Raw genomic sequence first — 19,758 nt, forward strand, 5'->3', positions numbered from 1 at the left:
AACCATTTTTATCATTACTCAAATACAAAGACTATTGGAGCATTGCAAGAAACTTGCAATCAATTACAAGTCTATTTTTGGTCCCTAAATCAATCATTTGTCTTGCACTTAATTGCAAATTAGTGATTGATTGCTAATCTGCTCCTTGAAACAAGAAGTTAATAATCAGACTTGCTATAACTAACGTTGATCTATCAGTTGTAAAATTGCAACAGAATATTTGCAATTGATCACAAATATTTTCTTGCAACACCCCCTATATCTGATATATTACTGCACCCTGGCCTGGCTGTGTTGCGAATAAACTTTCTGTGACCTTTGACCTTCTGTTCGGGTCCTTGGCGTAGAAGTCGTCCTCCACCTGCTTGAGGAATGCTTGGAGAGTATCATTGGGTACCATGGAAACGGTGCATCCTGCCCATCCTGCTCCAGTCAGCCTGGAACCCAGAGCCCCTGCCTTCCTGATGAGTATCAAGGGGTAAAGAGAGAGGAAGAGATTGTGTGAATAGTGAGATTTGAACAGGGGGGGGGGGGTGAAAGAGAAAGAATAAAAGAGACAGAGAAAGAGATACAGGTTATGGTTAGGGAGATACAAGGGAAGGTGTAGGTATTGTTAACCATTATCACTGTAGTTTTAACTGTTATTGTGTTGTCAAGGTATTATTGACCATTATCACTATAATTTTAACTGTTATTGTGTTGTCAAGGTATTATTGACCATTATCACTATAATTTTAACTGTTATTGTGTTGTCAATGTTGTCATCATTGTGACACATTGTTACATTATTTAGAGACTATGAGATACATTGTACATCATTTACCCATTTTACACCATTTTTCTTGATGGACACACATTTCTTGACAGATTTTTTCCTATCTACATGTATATACAGTCATCAAAAATCTTTACAAATCAGTAAAAACAATTAAAAAAAGAAAATGTTATTACTTGCAAATTTCTACCAGTTCATCCAGCTCTGGACAACTGCATTCATAGAGGTCTCTGCAACTAGCGTGACTGTCATTCATCAGGTTGCCTAGCAACTGAGCAGTGTCTTTCACACTGGAGTCATTGCACAAGGCTTTGAACTTCAATACACGATTTGCCTCGCTGAAGACATGCATGGCTCGGTTGTGGAGCTTGAAAGATTGCACTGTAAATATGGAAAGAATAAAAATGTATCTAAATCAACATTTTAACGAGTGCACACAAGTAAAAATTTACAGATATTGAAAACAAAGGGAAAAGCAAGAAGAAATAAGTTAAGAGAAAGATCAGAACAGAGAGAGAGAGAAAAGGAGAGGGGGTAAGAGAGTAAAAGACAAATAAATGGAAAACAGAGAGAAGAGAGGGAAGGAAGGGACAAGACAGCAAGGGAAAAATACATGTACATAAAGACAAAAAGGAAAAGACAAAGAGCAAGAAACAAACCACATACCATAAGGAAAATAATGAAATAAAATCAAGTTAGAATTCATTATAAATAATGCTTCTTTACCATGAAGAGTGTTTTGACTCAGACTTTCACTGTTGAGTTCATCAGTAGACACACCTAGAATACCACACACCTCATCCTTGGTGTAAGGCTCTGGATGCAAGACTTGGTCTACCATCTCCTCCATGTCAGACAGGGAGACTCCAAGAGCTTTCTCAACATCCGCAAGACGTCTCATCTTCCTCCACTCAAGACCTTTGGACTTAGCTAGAATCTGACAGTAGAAAAAAAAGATGTTCATTTAAAAAAAAGATCACATATATGTCAACCTTGAAATTAGAAAAAGCTGATTGATCATCCCTTTCCAGATTACAATTCATACATGTATCTTTTTCAAAATGCCCTTTTCCTCAATCACAGAGGAAATAAATATATATCTTGTGTTATATGAAATCACATTCTGGCAACAGAAAACTAAGGTTTAGATTTTGAAGAGAAATCAAGATATATATGAATCTAACAAAGTCGGATAAAATCCAATAAAGTTTGCCAAGTTGTGAATGAAGCATGGTTTCTCTAGAATGGAGTTTTTTCCTATTAGACTGACCCTATTCCAAAACAAAGACAGTAATCGCAGAATAATGGTGCGAACATATCCATCCTCCACTTGATTATCACTTCAGTTTACCCCCTATCCTGCATGATGATCCTCATACATTGTTCAGACACAATGGCCCGAATTCACAAAGGTGGTTTTGAGAACCCACGGTTGAGTCCATGGTTTTACAGATTTCCTGTATAAATTACACTTAATTCAGCGCAAAATTGACGCCTGTTACCATGGTTAGATACGCTATTTTATTCATGAGTCCACTGTTTGGAGAGTGGACTCATTAAAACCATTGGACTCATGAATAAAAAAATGTGGATAACCATGGCAACAGGTGTCAATTTGGCGCACTGTGACAAAAGCGCACATCAGCATTGGACATTTGTTTAAATATGCGGTAAAATAAGTGTAATTTATACAGGAAATCTGCATAAACCATGGACTCAACTGTTGGTGGTCAAAACCACCTTTGTGAATTCAGGCCAATGTGAAAAAGCTCAGAATTTATCTCACCCACATTATGTGAACAATGTAGATGCGATAATGAGGCAATGAAGAATACCGGACAAGCAGGAAACCTTTTGTTTTTTCTTGACTTGCCAAAAACATGCTTTTCCATGTTAGTTCATTAATAATAATTATAATAATTGTAAATTTATATTGTGCAATTTCTATTTGGATATACTCAACTGCGCATTACAATACATAACAGATAAACAGAAAAACAATTATTAACAGGATAGGCAAAAATTTTAAAAGTAAAATTAAGTTCGCTAAATTAATCAAAGAAAATAAGTAAAGATTAATTATTTCTATAAAAGTTCATTGGAACTTTTGTACAGATATTTGTACTTTTGTACAAGTCATGGCATTATTGTGACATCACAAAGGAATCATTGCATGTAATGAATAACTCTGGACAATTTTTGAGACTCTACATGAGTAATGCACACATTTGAAGTGATTGGATTGGATGAAGCATTGGACATTTGTTTAAATACGCGGTAAAATAAGCATAATTTATTCAGGAAATCTGCATAAACCATGGACTCAATCGTGGGTTTTCAAAACCACCTTTGTGAATTCAGGCCAATGTGAAAAAGCTCAGAATTTATCTCACCCACATTATATGAACAATGTAGATGGGATAATGAGGCAATAAGGAATAGTGAACAAGCAGGAGACCTTTTGTTTTTTGCTTGACTTGCCAAAAATATGCTTTTCCATGTTAGTTCACAGGAACTTTTGTACAAAGATGTGTCATGGCATTATTGTGACATCACAATGGAATCATTGTGTCATGAATAACTCTGGATAGGTTTTTGAGACTTTACATGAGTAATGCACACAGTTGGAGTGATTTTCCAAACAATGTCTGAACAATACAAAGTTTGTTGCTGGGCTTGTCACACCAGTTGCCTATTGCAGAAAGAGTTGCATTAGACATTAAAGGGGAATGAAACCTTTGGAACAAATAGGCTTGTGTAGAAACAGAAAAATCAAAGAATAAGAATAAAGAAAGTTTTAGAAAATCGGACAAATAGTGAGAAAGTTATGAGCATTTGAATATTGCAATCACTAATGCTGTGGTGGTCCTCACTTTGGCAATGCGACAAGGATGTGTGATGTCACTGATGAACAACTTTCCCTTTGGTGGACTATAAAATACCCTCAAAATGTCTCTTTTTGCTTTTTCTTATGATGATACAAACTCTTTATCCATGATGTATTCTTAAAAAATATGTATTACATGCCCTCATGTAGACAGAACACATGATTTATAGATAGATGTGATAAGAGAGGCAATTCTAGTGAAATATATACTAAAGTAATGGGGAGAGTTGTTCACAAGTGACATCACACATCTTTGTCGCATTGCCAATTTGCTATCTCCATAGCACTAGTGATTGCAATATTCAAATGCTCATAACTTTCTCATTATTTGTCCGATTTTTCTCAAACTTTCGTTGATCTGTTTCTTTGATTTTTCTGTTTTCACACAAGCTTTCTTGTTCCAATGGTTTCATTCTCCTTTAAACTTTAAAAAAAATGAAGCACAAGTCCCTAATAATATGCATGTTTCATTTGCTCCACATCATGTTGTATTGATTTTTTTTTCCAGATGCCTTGGATCATAACCCTTGCTGCAATGGGCCTCATGTCTGATAAGGGCTTAACCTTAATACCCTACTCGTAACCCATATCAAGAAATCAACAAATATCCATTAAGTACTTATCCTATCAAAAGAGGGGAAAATAGTTTCTCTCGATACTGGTAAAGAATAAGGAGTTCAATACAACTATATCCCTACATCATCTACATGACCTTTACACAAGGATACAAACCTGTGAAGCCAGCCTGCATTCCACTACCCGGATATTAAAATGGGATGTCGAAGCCTTCTGCAACTCAACGCAGCTATTGGCTACCACAAACACCACACCTTCTGGGAGACTGACGTCATGGGCTCTGATGGGGTTAAACTCGATGTGCTTTGCCTGGAGTAAGGGTATACAAGCAAAGCCAATTGGTGTAGGATGTCAATCACATGGGAGAAGATATGTAAATTGATGGATTAGCATAGCAAAAGGGCTATCAAACATGATCTCATCAAGCCTGGGGGGGGGGCTGACTGTTGGGACATTTCAATGCTGACTTGCCCATCTTTAATAGATTTTTCTAGTACTACAGTACATGCAGTAAACTGCTGATGACCTCATATGTGAGATAGATCCTATTGTAAATACTGTAATTTACATTTTGTTTCAGCTTCTGAAATATTGTTTTTAGTTTTGGATGTTCTATTAAATTTGTCAATACTTGTCAATATAACAGCTCAGAGCTTTTTCAAAGAGTTGCAGTGATATTCCACAGGTAGTACATTGTATAAGCAAAAAAATATGTCTTGAGATAACTGCAGTTGAGGACCATACATGAATTGAATTCACACCATCCTCTAAGGTACTTGACTGATGATTATTCCAGGGTGCCATTTTTTCTCTGTACAGGAATGCATATTCAGCATTTTCCAAAACAGCCGTGCCATTTGTTTTTATGTACATGTGCATGCTAAATGGTAGCAGTAGAATAAAAAAGTTGAGCTTGACTCTCACTGAACGATATGGCATGGACTTTTATTTGAATTTCTTTTCAACTGCATATTCTACAACAAATTTGCTTTCAACCAATCAAATTTGATATTGATATCAACAGCTGCTTACTAGCTATTGACATCCAGGTTTTGTTGCAGCTTTGCTCCAGGAACGAAGTGGTCCCTGTGTATAAAGCCCACGGGAATTAAGAAAAAAAGTAGTCAGTTAAACGGGTGAAATACCTGGCTGTTTTCATAAACTTGTTCAAAAATTAAAGCTGGGCATGACTGAACATGACTGAAACTTTTTCTTTATTTCATGCAGATTCTCAATTTTTCTATCACCAAAAGTTTAAATATGATCTTTATTGGTTAAACTTCTTGTTTTTTTTATTTCCTTATTTTACAGTAGCTGCTTACTAGCTATTGACATCATGGCATTGTAAAGTGTAATACTTTCAAAGTTTAATATGCAAAGTTTAATATTTTCAAATCTGACCAAGACTATAGGAAATTCAGCCCCACTTTGTTAAATCACATGTTGTGGAAATTCTGAGAAAACTATTTGGTGGCACAAAAACATGTTCCAGTAGTTTCTAAAGTCATGTGTAACCTATGAACAGATTTATCAATTGGGTGTTTCGTGGTCTAGTGGTTCTCACTCTCGCCTTTCAAACAGAGGGTCGTATCCTAGCCATGGCATGTTGTCCTTCAGCAAGAAATTTATCCACACTGTGCTGCACTCAACCCAGGAGAGGGGAATGGGTACTCGGCAGGATTAATTCCTTGAGTGCACGAGCGCTGAAAGGCAGCTTGAGCTAAAGCCGGGGTAATAATACTAATAATAACAATGCGCTTCGGAATAGATTATTCCTAGATAGATGGCGCTATACAAATGCCTACTATTATTATTGCAAAGCTTCCAGGGTTGCAGAGCATGCTGAGCCCTGTTCTGCATATTTTTGTGATGATGACCATTTTATGACTTATCTAAAACTTAAAAATTAGCAACCTACCGTTCCAGCTTTGGCAAGGAAGCAGATGGATTGGTCCATACCTCCACCCTGAGTTCCAATATAACGCTCACATCTCATACAAATGTCTGCAAGTTCTGTCTGCAATGGTATGGAATGAAAAGAAATATTAAATTGATGTATCATTGCTTTCAAGGTATAACCTATTTACAACAAATTTTCGCTCCTAGCCTCAAGATAGCATGAAAACTTCAGCAGAGTAATATGAGTTGCAAAGCGAACAAAAATGGCTGCTCCCATACAAAATGCAACAATTTCATAAGGTAAATTTAAGCGAGAAAACTGAGAAATCCTGCTCAGTACTTTTACTTCCTTATTTATTGTACTTTGAGATTTGAAATGTAGCATCATCTGAAAGTTTCAGTACAGATACAGAAGATTTCCCAGTCTTCAGTGACACTGTATGTCTTAGGTATTTATTTATTTCACTTGTATAGCAGTCTGTTGTAAAGAAAAATAAATACTGGCAGACAAAAAATAAGTTATGACTCGGGGTCAATCACTATCATACACTATAGGAGCACAATATCAAAATCATGACACTAAAACTACAATGAATACAGGCTGTGTACTATTGAAACGTCTCTCATAGTAATAACAGTTTCATGATGATCATATGTCATGATAATGCAAAGAAATACAAAGTTTTGATCCAGTTCAAAGTACAGAAATCCCTCCACTGTTTAAGCAAAAGCAACAGCCCCAAACATCCCTGATTCATTTGCAGGAAAACATTAAAAATATGAACTTCACCCAATAGCTGTGGTTTTAATTTGTCCTACCTGATGAAAAAAACACTAAAACAACCCCATTGTTTTCCAGACAAAAAATACCTATGAATTTATCCCCTTATCCCGCGTTGAAACTTTATAATTGAAGAACCAAATATGCAATATTTTGCAAGGCTGATGATAGTCTTCTCACCTTTGTGAAGGCTAAGCTATGTGCATGCATGGTAGCTAGCCCTGCACAGCACACCAATGCACTGGAACTAGACAAGCCAGCACTCTTGGGTACATTGCCATTCACCATGATGCTCATACCCTGAGGGGTGTCGACCATTCCTGCTCTCTCAAGGATTCCTTTGATTCCACATAGGATGTAGTTGTGCCACTCTGGCCGTGATTGGTCGATGGTAAATGATGTCATGTTGGTGACAAAGTCACTGAGAAGGAAAAAGATATGGAAGGTAACTTCATGTAGCTGATTATTACTATCATCCAGCATTACATCAGTAAATTTTATGTATACCTTGATTGCTAAAGGTTTGCCAGACATAGAAACAATATTTGCAAAATGGATTCCAAGTATTATTGTTTAGTTATTACTATACCAGGTGAATGTGAATCCCTCTAGTAAACAGGGGTGGTATTCTGAAAAAATTCTTATCTCTGTTCTTATCTCATAGAGATACAAAGACATTAATAAAATCATTACAAATCAGTATTCTGAAATCTTCTTAATGTGTTCTTATCTCTGTAAAGACTGCCCCTTTATCTTCAACATGCCCCTTTTTAGATACTACCGATCAAAATGCACTTCATTTTTACAGTTTAACCAATAGAAGTGTTCCTTATGTCAAAGAGATTATCATGCGCACTGTGCATACATTAGTTTCGGACATATTGCGCGAAATAGGCATTTTATAAATTCAAACACAATGACTGCTTTTATTTCTTGACTTGACACGAGCACAAAATAAAGAAAGAAAAGAAAGAAAGTACGTAAGTAAGAAGACAGAAAAGACTCTGCATGAAAGCAGAAATGAAAAAAAAAATGAAAGGAAAAAAACAAAAATTAAAAGAATAAAATAAAGAAAGAGCAAAAGAGAGAAAGAAAAAAATACAGAAAAAGGAGAAAGAAAAAAAGAAAAAAAAAGAAAAAGAAACAGGATGAAATAAAAAGATTAAAAAGGATAAAGCAAAAAAAAGGGGGGGGGGGGGAAGATAGTAGAAAAAGTGGACCACCCCCAGCAGTCTTGCCTGCATTACGCGATTCAATATAGCAGCAGTGCTGACTTTGAAAAACAACTATATTTAAAAAAAAAACACAATTCATATGATAATAAAATACCAAGTTCAATGACCCGAGATGACCTTTGACATCGGTCATGTGACATGAATCTCAAGCAGGATGTTCAATGATACTAGATTACTCTAATCACAGTTTCATGAACTAGATCTATAATACATTTATGATGGCAATTCAGCAAATACCTCAAACACACCTGGCTAAAGTTTTATGATCCTAAATGACCTTTGGCCTTGGTCATGTGACCTGAAACTTGCACAGGGTGTTTGCTGATACTTGATTGCTTTCATATTCAAGATTCATTAACTAGATCTATAAACTTTCAAAGTTATGATGGAAAACAACAAATATCCCCAACATGACCCTAAATTGACCCAAAATGACCTTTGACCTGGGTCATGTGTCTTAAAACTCAGGCAGGGTGTTTAGTAATACATGATTACTCTAATGTCAATAAACATGCTATTTTTTTAGTTCATGTACAATATTGCAATGTCCAAGTACATTATTCCAAACAAATTACAATGACACAAATGTTTTTTTTTTCTACGTTGTCAATTTCAAATGCCCATATAAAAAAAATCCCTGAAGAATTATTATAGCATAATTTTGTCAAAAGCAGTTTCAAAATTGATACGATCATGATTGCAACTTTCCTAGGAAATGTCTAGTTGCATGTGCAAGCATTCCCCCGATAAACTTTCATGTTTCTGTATATAGCACATACACTGTCATCATAATGACGAATCACAAATAATCTTCAGTGTGACAGGCAGACAAGGATATATTTATTTCCATAGGGGTAGTTCTTACCTGAACTTTGAATTTGCATTGCTCAAATGAAGCTCTGTATTAGTATTTGTTGCTGCAGCCATGAGGATGTCCTGTTCTATCGCCATTGGTAGCACAGAATAACCACAGTAGTCAATATGTTCGCCTATATGACAAAAATATGTAAACAAGTACATATCAATTCATTTGCAATTTATCAATTTTCTTTGCTCCAAAGTTATTCTTTTCATTAAAAGTCAAGTTACTTAGAAAAATGTTGGTTTGAATGAATAGAGAAAAATCGAACAGTATGATGCCGGAAATTTCATTGAAATCAGAAGCTAAGAACTTATGACATTTTAAAGTTTCACTTATTTTTCACAAAACAGGGATATGCAAATGAGACAGTGGATGATATCCCTCACTCACTATTTCTTGAATTATAAATACCAGTATACAATATTTAATTTTTACAGATTTGACAATAACAACCAACTTGACTGAACCATGATTTAGTATTAAACAATGCTAAATCCACATGTTCAGAAAGGAATTGTTGTTCACTTGACAATGAGGAAAAAATTAGAATAATTCATATTTCATGTAATAAAATACAAACAAAATAGTGAGTGGATGACTTCATCAGTCTCATTTGCATCCCGATCAGGATGTACATGTAACTGTTTTATGGAAATAAGCATAACATGTAAAATGTCATAACTTTCTTATTTAAGATTTTGATGAAACTTTCAGTGTTTAATATGCCTGTTGGATTTTTCTCTTTTTATTCAAATTAACTTTTTGTTGGGGTGGACTTGTCCTTTAATTCATCAGTTATTGACTTGATGATTTCATTATTCAATCTTACCATTCATTCTTCATCAGCTAATTCACTTTCATAATTTTGTTTAAGTTATTTGTCCATCAATCAAATAAATTCACTATTTTTCATCTAAACCATTCACTCGAAATGGATCCCTCTCAGAATTGATGGATCAAGCAAATTTGTACAAAATGAAATGATGAATCTACACAAAGCACCATCATTTCCTGCTGGTTCCATCATGGAATGAATAAAAAGGTGACAGGAGAGAGAGAGAGGGAACGAGAGAGAGAAGGAAAGTCTGATCTTACCAATCAAGTTTACTCTCCCAGAAGCTCTTGCTAGAAATAACGGTTTCTTCTTGTACTTGTTCTCAAAACTTGCAAATAAATCATCCGTTCTGAAAATAAAATCAATTAACAATAATGGACAATAAACATATGTGTGTACACAATAAAACTGTAAGCCTACCTTTAAATAAAAAAATATATAATTCGACCAGTATAAAAAAAATAAACATAATACAAGGTTCTTTGTGCATTCAACTGTGTTCACAAATATTCCCCTCCACTGTGAGATTCATTTTTTTTCCTTCAGAACTTCAGGTTTTAAACTCAAGAGGATATAACTTTTTTGTCCGATTGTTTGAAAAAAATGGTATGTATTATGAAGCAAACTTGTATGTTGTTTTTTTTTAAAAAAAAGTACAAAAAAGTGCACATACATGCATAGCACATTACATCAAAATTTTAAATGTGCTTTACAATGATACATAAATATTTAACTTTGTAATCATGCATAATACACATATGATGTAATTCAATTTGAATATTACTGTGCTCATGTTTACATTTTTATGAAACCATTTCTTTAGGCCATATCGGCCTAATAGCTAAAAAGAGGGTGTAAATTTTGACCTGACCCCCATGTCTTTGAAAAAAGAGAATAGTTGGTGTCTTGCTCCTACAATGAACAAGAACCATGGTATTGTATTATATAGGCCTATTGGTCATCGTATGCCATGTGTGCAGAACTTTAAACACATTTGAGAAAAAGCACTGGAACAGGAAAATATGAAAACAAAATGACAGGTGTGCATTGATGAGAAAAAAAAAACACGCAGAGAGTTTGATAATGACATCCCTTCACCCATTAATTTCTTTAAAAATGTAATAACAAAATACAAATCCAAAGCCATCAAAAAAAAAACTACATCAAGAATCTACCGTAATTCATTAAAAAAATATGAATTGGCAGATAGAAATAACAAAGCGTTTTTTTTTTTTTTTAAACTGTTCTATTGAGATATATTTTATATGACTGAAAAGGAAATTAGTCATTTCAACAATTCTTGTTTTGTTTTTCATGGTTTCATGAATTTTTTATGTATTTCTATTGCTTTTTATTTTTCTTTTCTTTCCATTTTCACAATTTTTTGCTTCAAATGTTTTAATTTATCAGTATTCATAAAAAACAGTCTTCAGCAACTAAAGAAAAGGTAAATAAATCACTTTTAAGTGCACTCTTAAAATTTGTTTTTCTCCATTCACTTTGCTCACAAATCTCCCCATTGACATTGTGCGCAAATTTCCCATACCTAACAATTTTTAATCAACTTTTATTAAAAACTAAACTATATTTTTGAAACTTTATGTGGTATAACAGTTCCATATTCAATAAATTAGAACTTCCCAGAGATGCAACAATACAAGTATTGTATTCTGAGAAATAGCTTTAAAAAACATCATAAAAACTTTACTATGGGACATTTCATCCTTGGACAAGACCTTATTTGCATATTTATAGGTCAAGTCCACCCAAGAAAAGTGTTGATTCAAGTAAATAGAGAAAAATCACACCAGCATAACACTGAAAATTTCATCAAAATCGGATATAAAATAAGATTTTAAAGTTTCCCTTATTTTTCACAAAACAGTGATATGTTCAGTTCACTGTCATGGAAATGAGACAGTCGAGGATGTCCTTCGATCACTCACTATTTCTTTTTTTTATTATTTGAATTATACAATATTTCATTTTATACATACATGTATATGACAATAAGAACCAACTTGACTGAACCATTTAGTATTGAACAATGATAATTCTACATGTTCAGGGAGGAATTGATCATTGTTGACTTGTCAATAAAGACAAATCAGAATATTTCATGTCATATCATGAAATACAAAAGAAAAAGTGAGTGATGTCATCATTTTCCCCATTTACATACTGACCAGGATGTGTATATAACTGTTTTGTGAAATCAAGCGAAATTTCAGATGTCATAACCATTTTATTTTTCATCCGATTTTGATGAAATTTTCAGTTATGCTTGTAGGATTTTTCTCTTATTCAAATAAATTTTTGTTGGGGTGGACTTGTTCTTTGATTAGATGAAACCACTTCTTTCCATCAAAAGTAATGTTGGGGGTCCATGTCCCACCTATGCTAAATCTCACAAGTTTTGTTTTGATTTTCTATGAGTTTTTATCATTCTCCCATATGTAAAACCCTTTTTACCAATTATGCAAACTAGGTTGCCCAAAATTAGCTTATAAATTTGCATATAATTAATTTTTTTAAAATGAAATCTTAAATATCAACTTTTGGGCTTTCTTACCCTATCAAAGATAACTTCTGAAAATAAAGATGAAAGTTTGTCTTCTAGGGTGACCTTTCTAGGACTTGCCCATTAATGAATATGTGATAATATAATGGCATTCATCATCACCTGGGGGGTGGGCACTTCCATTGACAAGTGGATACCAGGCGCGACCATGAGATTTCGAAAAGCACCTTAACAAGTATTTTCCATATTCTGAAAATGTGCCCCTTTAACAAGTAGGCATATTGGTGTGTGAAATACTACCCTTAACATGTATTGGAAATCTATTGGCCTTGACAAATATTCCCTGAATTGACCCCCTAAACAAGAGCAGCTATATTTTAATTATATCATGGATGTCTGCACGTCTGCATTACCTTTACTTACAAGTTACATTGGGTTTAGTACTGGCCCATCTCCCATTCCCACACCTTTCTCAAAATCAAACAGCAAAGCAATAGCAATTTCAGTGAAAAGCGGGAAAGACTTCCATATGTCCCCTCCACTAATTTTAAAAAATACTTCCCCAAAACCCCCTTCTGTCTTTCTCTTTTTTTTCTTCTTACTTCTGGTGGGAACTTGGATTCGAACCTCTCGCTGCAGAACGAAGCATCTCCAGTCTGTCGCCTTACTCACTGAGCTAGCAGGAATTGTTGAAAGGCATGGGTTTCATAACAATTATCAACCGATATTACGACTAGTCTACTCTCCAAGAGTATTAGGTATTTATTTTTCTGACTAAATAAACCGATGCCATTGGGAATTACACTCAAATTTTTGACAGAATAAAGCCATACTTTGGTATGTATCCGACTTTTCCTTCTTAAATCTCTTAGATATATGTAAGATAATTCTTGATAAACCTTCTCCATATTTTTTTTCAATTTTAGTGGAGGGGACATATGGAAGTCTTGCCGAAAAGCGGCCTGCAGAGCTCTGCCTGGCTGTAGATGGGCTCGTTTTTGTCTCACCACAATTGTGGTTGAGACACTTTAATAGACCAAAAGCTTCGGTCTCTGTTATTTTGGTTGTTCAGCTGAACTCCGTTGGCTTCACTCACCAAATACAGAGACCGAAGTTCTAGCGCGATCTGTAAAGGGGACTCAATGGCAATGTTTATTTAATAATTTTGGATGAAACAGGGAAGTGAAGGTGCGCGACAGCCGAGGTAAGTCACTGTTTTGGTTCCTTTTAACTTGATTTTTTGCTGTTTTTTGGCAATTAATGCCAAGAAGAGGGAATATTAATTTGCATTTCGGTCGCATTAATTTTCAAAAGTTTGATTCATTAAAGAGTAAAGACACAAATTGAAGAGCCCCGACTGACTGGGTGATTTTGCATTGTATGTCCCCTCATGGTGGCTGCACGGTAGCGCGAGCTGTCTGTGTAGGAGGAGAAATTATAAAAAATAATACAAAACTCCTTGTAACAAACGGCTGCCAGCTGTCTAATTCACACTTAATCTGAGCTGACCTTTTCCTTTGAGACAGAGGGATTTCAGCAAGAATAGGTGGCTTGTCTCCATGATTAATCTCCTCCATTTTCAAAGGAATAATTGTAGTCTTCTAGTACTCCGAGTAGATCAGACCTTTAGTCTGTACTAGACTGGCCGACTAAACAAATCTCAAGACAAGAGTATTTCCTTGACCGGTACGGTACCCTAGTTCTCGATCTCAATCACTTCAAGCTCAATTCGACTTTGCGATGTAGATGTTCCACTCAGCTCCGCGACACTCCCCTTTCACGGTCACGTCACAGACGTCGTCTGGTACCAGCTGCAACTTTCCCATTGATAAAGTTAAAAATGAAAATACTTTCCCTTTTTATATATTTAATATATATTTTTCTTATAAAGAAATATTATAAATATTGAAATGTGAGTTTTTAATACAATTTTTGTTCATATTAAATGGAATTAAACATTTTTTCTTCTTGACAAAATGAAATTGAGTGCAAAATTTGGCAACATTTTCAAGATGGCAGCGCCCTTGCGACTCTCCGCTTTAAAGTGTGTTTCCAATTTATCAAGATTTCAACGGATTTTCCCACAATTAGTGACAAAAATCAACTATTATTCTTCAGAAAATGCCGTAGCTAAGTCAGGTGAACCACAATATCCACCAATAGCACCTCCCAAAGACAGTAAACGAGAGTTGATTCGCATCGCATCGGAGCCCGTTCTCGCCGCCGAAACTCCGGCGGAGATGATCTACGCTCTGACGAAGAAGTACACGTGGAATTACAATATTCATCCTTACGCTTATCACCGGGATTCGTCAATTTTTATAAACACATTACAAAGACCGAAATTGTAGATGGATTCCCAAAGACAATTGAATCATGGATTCAAAGCGAAGAGGTGCAAAATCTAACAAAAAGTGTGATGGACATTGCAAAGAACGTTCTTGTGAATGATCACAACTTGACATACAGGCACAAACAGAATATTGTATTAAGGGACAGAGATGTGGGAACACAAGTATGCAAGAACCTTATGAATTGTTTTATTCCTTACCTGGCTTCATCTAATCAACATCTAATGGAGGCAGATGTAGATTTCGATGTGGAAATGCAGTCCTTTTGGCAACGAGGATCACACAGATTTTATCAATTTCTTGGCAAGCCTCTACTAACTGTTCGAACAATGCAGCCACTCAGAGAGGTGAACCATCGCCCAATATATAGTCATATTTTTCAAGCTTGGACATATATTTTAAGAAAATTAATTTATTTAAATGATTGTCTCTCATTTGTCATATTTCTGTAATAAAGTTTCTAGAGTATGTAGGCCCATTTGATATCTTTTCTTCCACTGTAGGCAGTGTTATTAAGGTAATTTTTGTAAATGATACAGTAATTAAATGGTATCAATTGTCTTCTAATTCCTTTTTAATTTTCTTTTTTTAATGTTCAGTTTTATTTAAAGTTGTGAGTATATGCCCCCTTGCACATGATTTTCAATGTGTAGCCTTATCTTTTTGACAAATATGTGGTACAATATCATGCATCCCAAGGGCGTAGTTTGACCAATGGGGGAGAGTTTCTTTTGCAACAGCCACCTAAAAAAAAGTTTAAAAAAAGAAAAAAAAAGAATTAGGGTTAGGGTAACTTGGGTTTAGGGACTTGGAGTTAGGGTGTCTGTCGCAAAATTAAATCTTACGCATAGTCATATTATAAACATCAGCCTCACCCCTGAATTTCCAGGTTTGTTTGCTCCAATATAATCAACTGCAGACTGTCTTTTGGATTATACATATAGATCCCCTTGAGTACTTGATCAACAAAACTGTATTGAAACTTTGTTGTGTGACACTCTGATCATGATCATCATGTGATTTATTGATTGTGTGTTTTCTTTTTCCCTATCAGTTTATTGAGAAAGATGCCGATGTGTGCCAGGGGTCCGTACCAGACTGGCCTTATCATCCAAACACCATCAGTATTTTCAAAAAGTGTGGAAATGCAGTATGCTTCCCAGGTAATCATGATGCAGCTATAACAGACACATAGATAAACCTGAGTTCATAATATTAATCGCAAACCATTGTGTATTAAATTATTGCAAAGGTCTTGGTACATGTATTTTCTATAGAAATGATTCCTTCATAATAAACATGTTTAATCTGTGAAATTTTAGCACACTGCACAGTTATATCTTTAAGACCACTGAATGCCTCATTTATATTGCTACTTTAAACTTCTTCCAACTGAGGCTACAATATGGAAATGTTTGAGAAGCCAAAATCAATTTGTATCAAGGTACACTAACAAGTTTGCAATGATTCAATACACAATGGTTTGCGATTAATATTATGAACTCAGGTTTAATTTGGACTCTGGTCTAAAGTTGTTGTTTACTACATGGCTAGCCAAATGTGACACAAATCTCTGACAGTACAGGTTGAATTTATCAGCTCATTTTTTCTCACACCTTCATAACTGTGTGGGAAATTACGGAGTTAGTTTCTTTCACTATTAGTTTGATAGCAATAGCATGATGAAAAAGGACAGTGAACATAACAAAAACAATGGCAACAGACTTAAAATTTCCAGCTTCCCATAATATCAGCACAGAGTCGTACCACAGCTTAAGATTAAATTGACTTCAGAATAGGGCCAGTGGATTTTGGCAATATGTCTTAGAATTTAAAATCTTATCTTTTGCTGATTGTATACAGTAGATGCATATCTTTGCAGTTTTTCCTCTGTTTCAGAGCAGGACAAATGGGGATTCTCGAACTGTGATATTCTCAAATCAGATCAAATGCTAAGGTATAACTACAGCAGTCTTGTTGCATGGCTGTTATGTGGTCAATTGTTTTCTTCTCTTCCCCTTCACAGGCTTCAAGCATGGTGGTGGTCACCTGAATGCTCACACCCAGCTATATCTTACTGATGACCGGAGGAGTAAAATAGAATCAAACCATATCCTACAAGATGTCCTGGAAGGTCAAGGAATCAGCACTTCCTTTGCATGGCTCAATGCTCTTGCTCTCTACCAACGTAAGAATCCTGTGATATATTTCAAGCATGTAATCTAACTATGATGGATTGTTGGGGGTGGGGGAAGGGGAGACCAAAAATTCCGCATGGGGGCAAAGTGATACTCACCCCGTAATGAAGCGCCGTGGTGTAGCGGTTCTGACTCTCGCCTTGTAATCAGGGGGTCATGTGTTTGAATCCCACCATGGTCTAGCATCCTTTGGCAAGGCGTCAATCCACACTTTTCCACTCTCACCCAGGTGCTAGTTGGGTACTGGTAGAAAACAACCGTCATTGTGGTTGGTCTAGCAAGTTTGCGCCTAACAGGCTGCTTGAAATTCTATGAATCCAGTGACCGGGTAATAATAATTGTAAACAATTTGAACAATCGTAGATTGATAAAGCGCTATATAAATGCCAATTATTATTATTATCCTAATATTTGCTATCATTAGATTGCCTCTGACTCCAATACAAAATTTAATCTGACATGGCCCGAAAGGAGACAGTAGCCCCCATTCAGAAAATATATTTTTGCTCGGGAGGGATTAGAGTCCTTTTTCTATGGCTTTGCATACATTTAGCCCAGGGATGCACTGTCATGAGTGAACTTGTCTTATATTTCCAACATATAGGAGGTGTTTTTGTGTGTTTAATTAGGTTTGGCAGGCGTGAATCAATCATATATGAATGTTTATTTCCTGCGCCTGACCAGAATTTTTTTTCTTCTATTGACTGACCAGAAAATTTACTATGAAGTAAAATTTGATGAGAATAAGATGGAGGATACAAGGTGCTTATACCCTTTTTATCAAAGGGATAAAGAAAATGCATACATTAGGTGAATTTCTTGCTCACTCGCCACTTGCTCTCTTGAAAAGACAAATTACAAAATCTATACTATTTCTTTGTTTGCTTTTTGATTCTATTGACTTATTTTGGTGTACTCATTACTTTGATTATTGTTAGCTGCCTCTGTCTTGAATACTGGTATGCTTCTCATTGTCTCGTCTGTAGTTCCATTGACACTGAGTAAAACTATCCTGTGCCATTCTTTAGCCTTTAGATTTAAAGAGATCCTTGAATATTATTATCATTCATTTTTTTTCTCTCTCTTGTAGAGCACTGTTGTTACAATGACATCCCACACCCGATGACCTGCCAGACCATCGTCACTGATGGTAAGTACTTCTCCTTCTACTGCTATCAGCTTAACACTCTCAGACTGGATGACCTAACAGGGGAGGACAATGACCTTTGCAACGTCTGCTGGCAGGTACGCGATGTTCCTCTGTTCTCAGCTGTTGAAGAGGGTCAGGTGGTGGATTTTAATGAGGATGTCTTAAAGATGATGGTGGCTTTCTTAGCTAATTCAAGCTTTAACTCAGGTTGATATGATTGGATTACAATCATTGAACTGTAGATGATTTGAGATGGCTTGAGATATGAAGGATCTTGATATTCATTCATATACAAAAGAACAGTGTTAGTTTCTCAAAATTTTCGTTTTGTCTCCTCATGGCATGCACCATAATCATGCTCATACCTATATTGAAGAAACTGAAGCACTTTAATGTCTAAAATATTAAATGCTTCAGCTTTGTTTTCTTCACACATCATCTTGTTCCTGGACCCTGTGACACAAGTAATTGTGATCAATGTCAAACTTAAACAATGATTGTCATTGGCTGATATGGAGTGCATTGAATAATATGTGTTTATGCAACATGTAATTTGATTGGTCATTGCCAAATTGCAATGACAGAAATTATGTCCTCTCTTTCGTATAAGTCAATTTCTCTAAGAAGATAATGGTATTTTCGGCTATATATGTTTAACATGATTATGAGAGCAATTTTCCAAATGAAACCACAGGGCTTCTTTCCTTCTCTTGTTTATGACCATATGAGGCAGCGACATTGTCTTATCAACACTTATTTTGTTGTTGTTGCTATATTGTGAAAGTTCTAACATTAGGCCTAACATTTTTTGTAGGGATATTAACTTCATGATGTGATCAGGATATGATCCCATTCTAAAATTGCAGCTTATAATCTGCTAAAAATATCCGAAGGACTTAAAACACCAACATGTACATGTATACACTGTAGGGGTTGTTTGGGTTGATGCACAAAGTGTTTAAGTATGGAATAAAGTTTTGCTTAAGCTCAAGTAGGCACCTTGTTCTTAAAATGCAATCTCATTGATGCACTAGTTCCCCCGGGGAGGGGCACTCGACCAAAAAAGTGGTAGGGGTGTGCCGCGGGCAAGACAAAAAACGGGGGCCTTGGAGCGGGCTTATTGTAAATAGGAGGGTCCTTGGAACGGGCTTCGGAACTACAATTTTGTGAAAACGGGTCCTTGGAACGGATCGCCAGCATGTGAGCACGTGCCTATGGAACGGGCATGCGTGCATGATGCAGCTAGCGCAGTTTCCGCCGGGTGAGACGATGGTCGGACAGTGCTCGGCAGCCGCTTTTCACCAAAATTGCAGCAGATCAGTGCGACGGAATTGCGCAACGAAAAATATGTGAAGCTTTGGAGCGGATTATTTTCTTCTTTTTTCTCGATAAGAACAAAATGCTATGCCTTAGAGCAGCTTTCTTTGTTTTTGTTCTCAATAAGAGAAAAATTCTATGCCTTGGAACGGAAATTTGGGTGTAAAAATGGGGGTCCCCTCCGCAGCACGAACCCACTATGCATTATATACTGAGTGGCCCCCCCCAGGACTAGTCCTCTGTCTGGACTTATCTATTGAGGTTATCTATCTCTTGTATATCAAATGCAACTGGGACTTTGTTTAAGACATTCAGTCACACTCAACACTTTGTGAAATATTTCCTGCTAATAAAGTATAACAATTGACAGG

The 19,758-nt window shown here is 35.8% G+C and overlaps 2 protein-coding genes across 2 annotated transcripts; one reads left to right on the forward strand and one right to left on the reverse strand.

The window, feature by feature from the left end:
* Positions 1–192: 192 nt before the first annotated feature.
* On the reverse strand, positions 193–14,139 carry LOC121414925 (N-acetylgalactosamine kinase-like). The gene is made up of 9 exons (XM_041607972.1): positions 13,881–14,139; positions 10,111–10,199; positions 9,019–9,142; positions 7,099–7,339; positions 6,157–6,255; positions 4,395–4,547; positions 1,502–1,712; positions 952–1,156; positions 193–461 (listed from the first exon to the last, which is right to left on the reverse strand). The coding sequence occupies exons 1-9, from the start codon at positions 13,946–13,948 to the stop codon at positions 257–259; spliced, it is 1,395 nt and encodes a 464-aa protein (XP_041463906.1). The 5' UTR covers positions 13,949–14,139; the 3' UTR covers positions 193–256.
* A 244-nt stretch (positions 14,140–14,383) lies between these two features.
* LOC121414926 (39S ribosomal protein S30, mitochondrial-like) lies at positions 14,384–18,923 on the forward strand. The gene is given in 5 exon segments (XM_041607973.1): positions 14,384–14,672; positions 14,675–15,069; positions 15,777–15,885; positions 16,749–16,910; positions 18,011–18,923. Coding segments are annotated over 5 exon segments (1,227 nt in total). The 3' UTR covers positions 18,283–18,923.
* Positions 18,924–19,758: the final 835 nt, after the last annotated feature.

The sequence above is a fragment of the Lytechinus variegatus genome, chromosome 5, assembly GCF_018143015.1.
Source record: "Lytechinus variegatus isolate NC3 chromosome 5, Lvar_3.0, whole genome shotgun sequence".
Lineage (NCBI taxonomy): Eukaryota > Metazoa > Echinodermata > Echinoidea > Temnopleuroida > Toxopneustidae > Lytechinus > Lytechinus variegatus.

Coding starts and splice junctions, on each gene's coding strand:
- LOC121414925 (XM_041607972.1), bottom strand. CDS start 13,948: ATGGAGGAGATTAATCATGGAGACAAGCCACCTATTCTTGCTGAAATC. Junction 9,143..10,110: donor TGGGAGAGTAAACTTGATTG/GTAAGATCAGAC, acceptor TTTGTCATATAG/GCGAACATATTGACTACTGT. Junction 6,256..7,098: donor ATAGCTTAGCCTTCACAAAG/GTGAGAAGACTA, acceptor ATACCATTGCAG/ACAGAACTTGCAGACATTTG.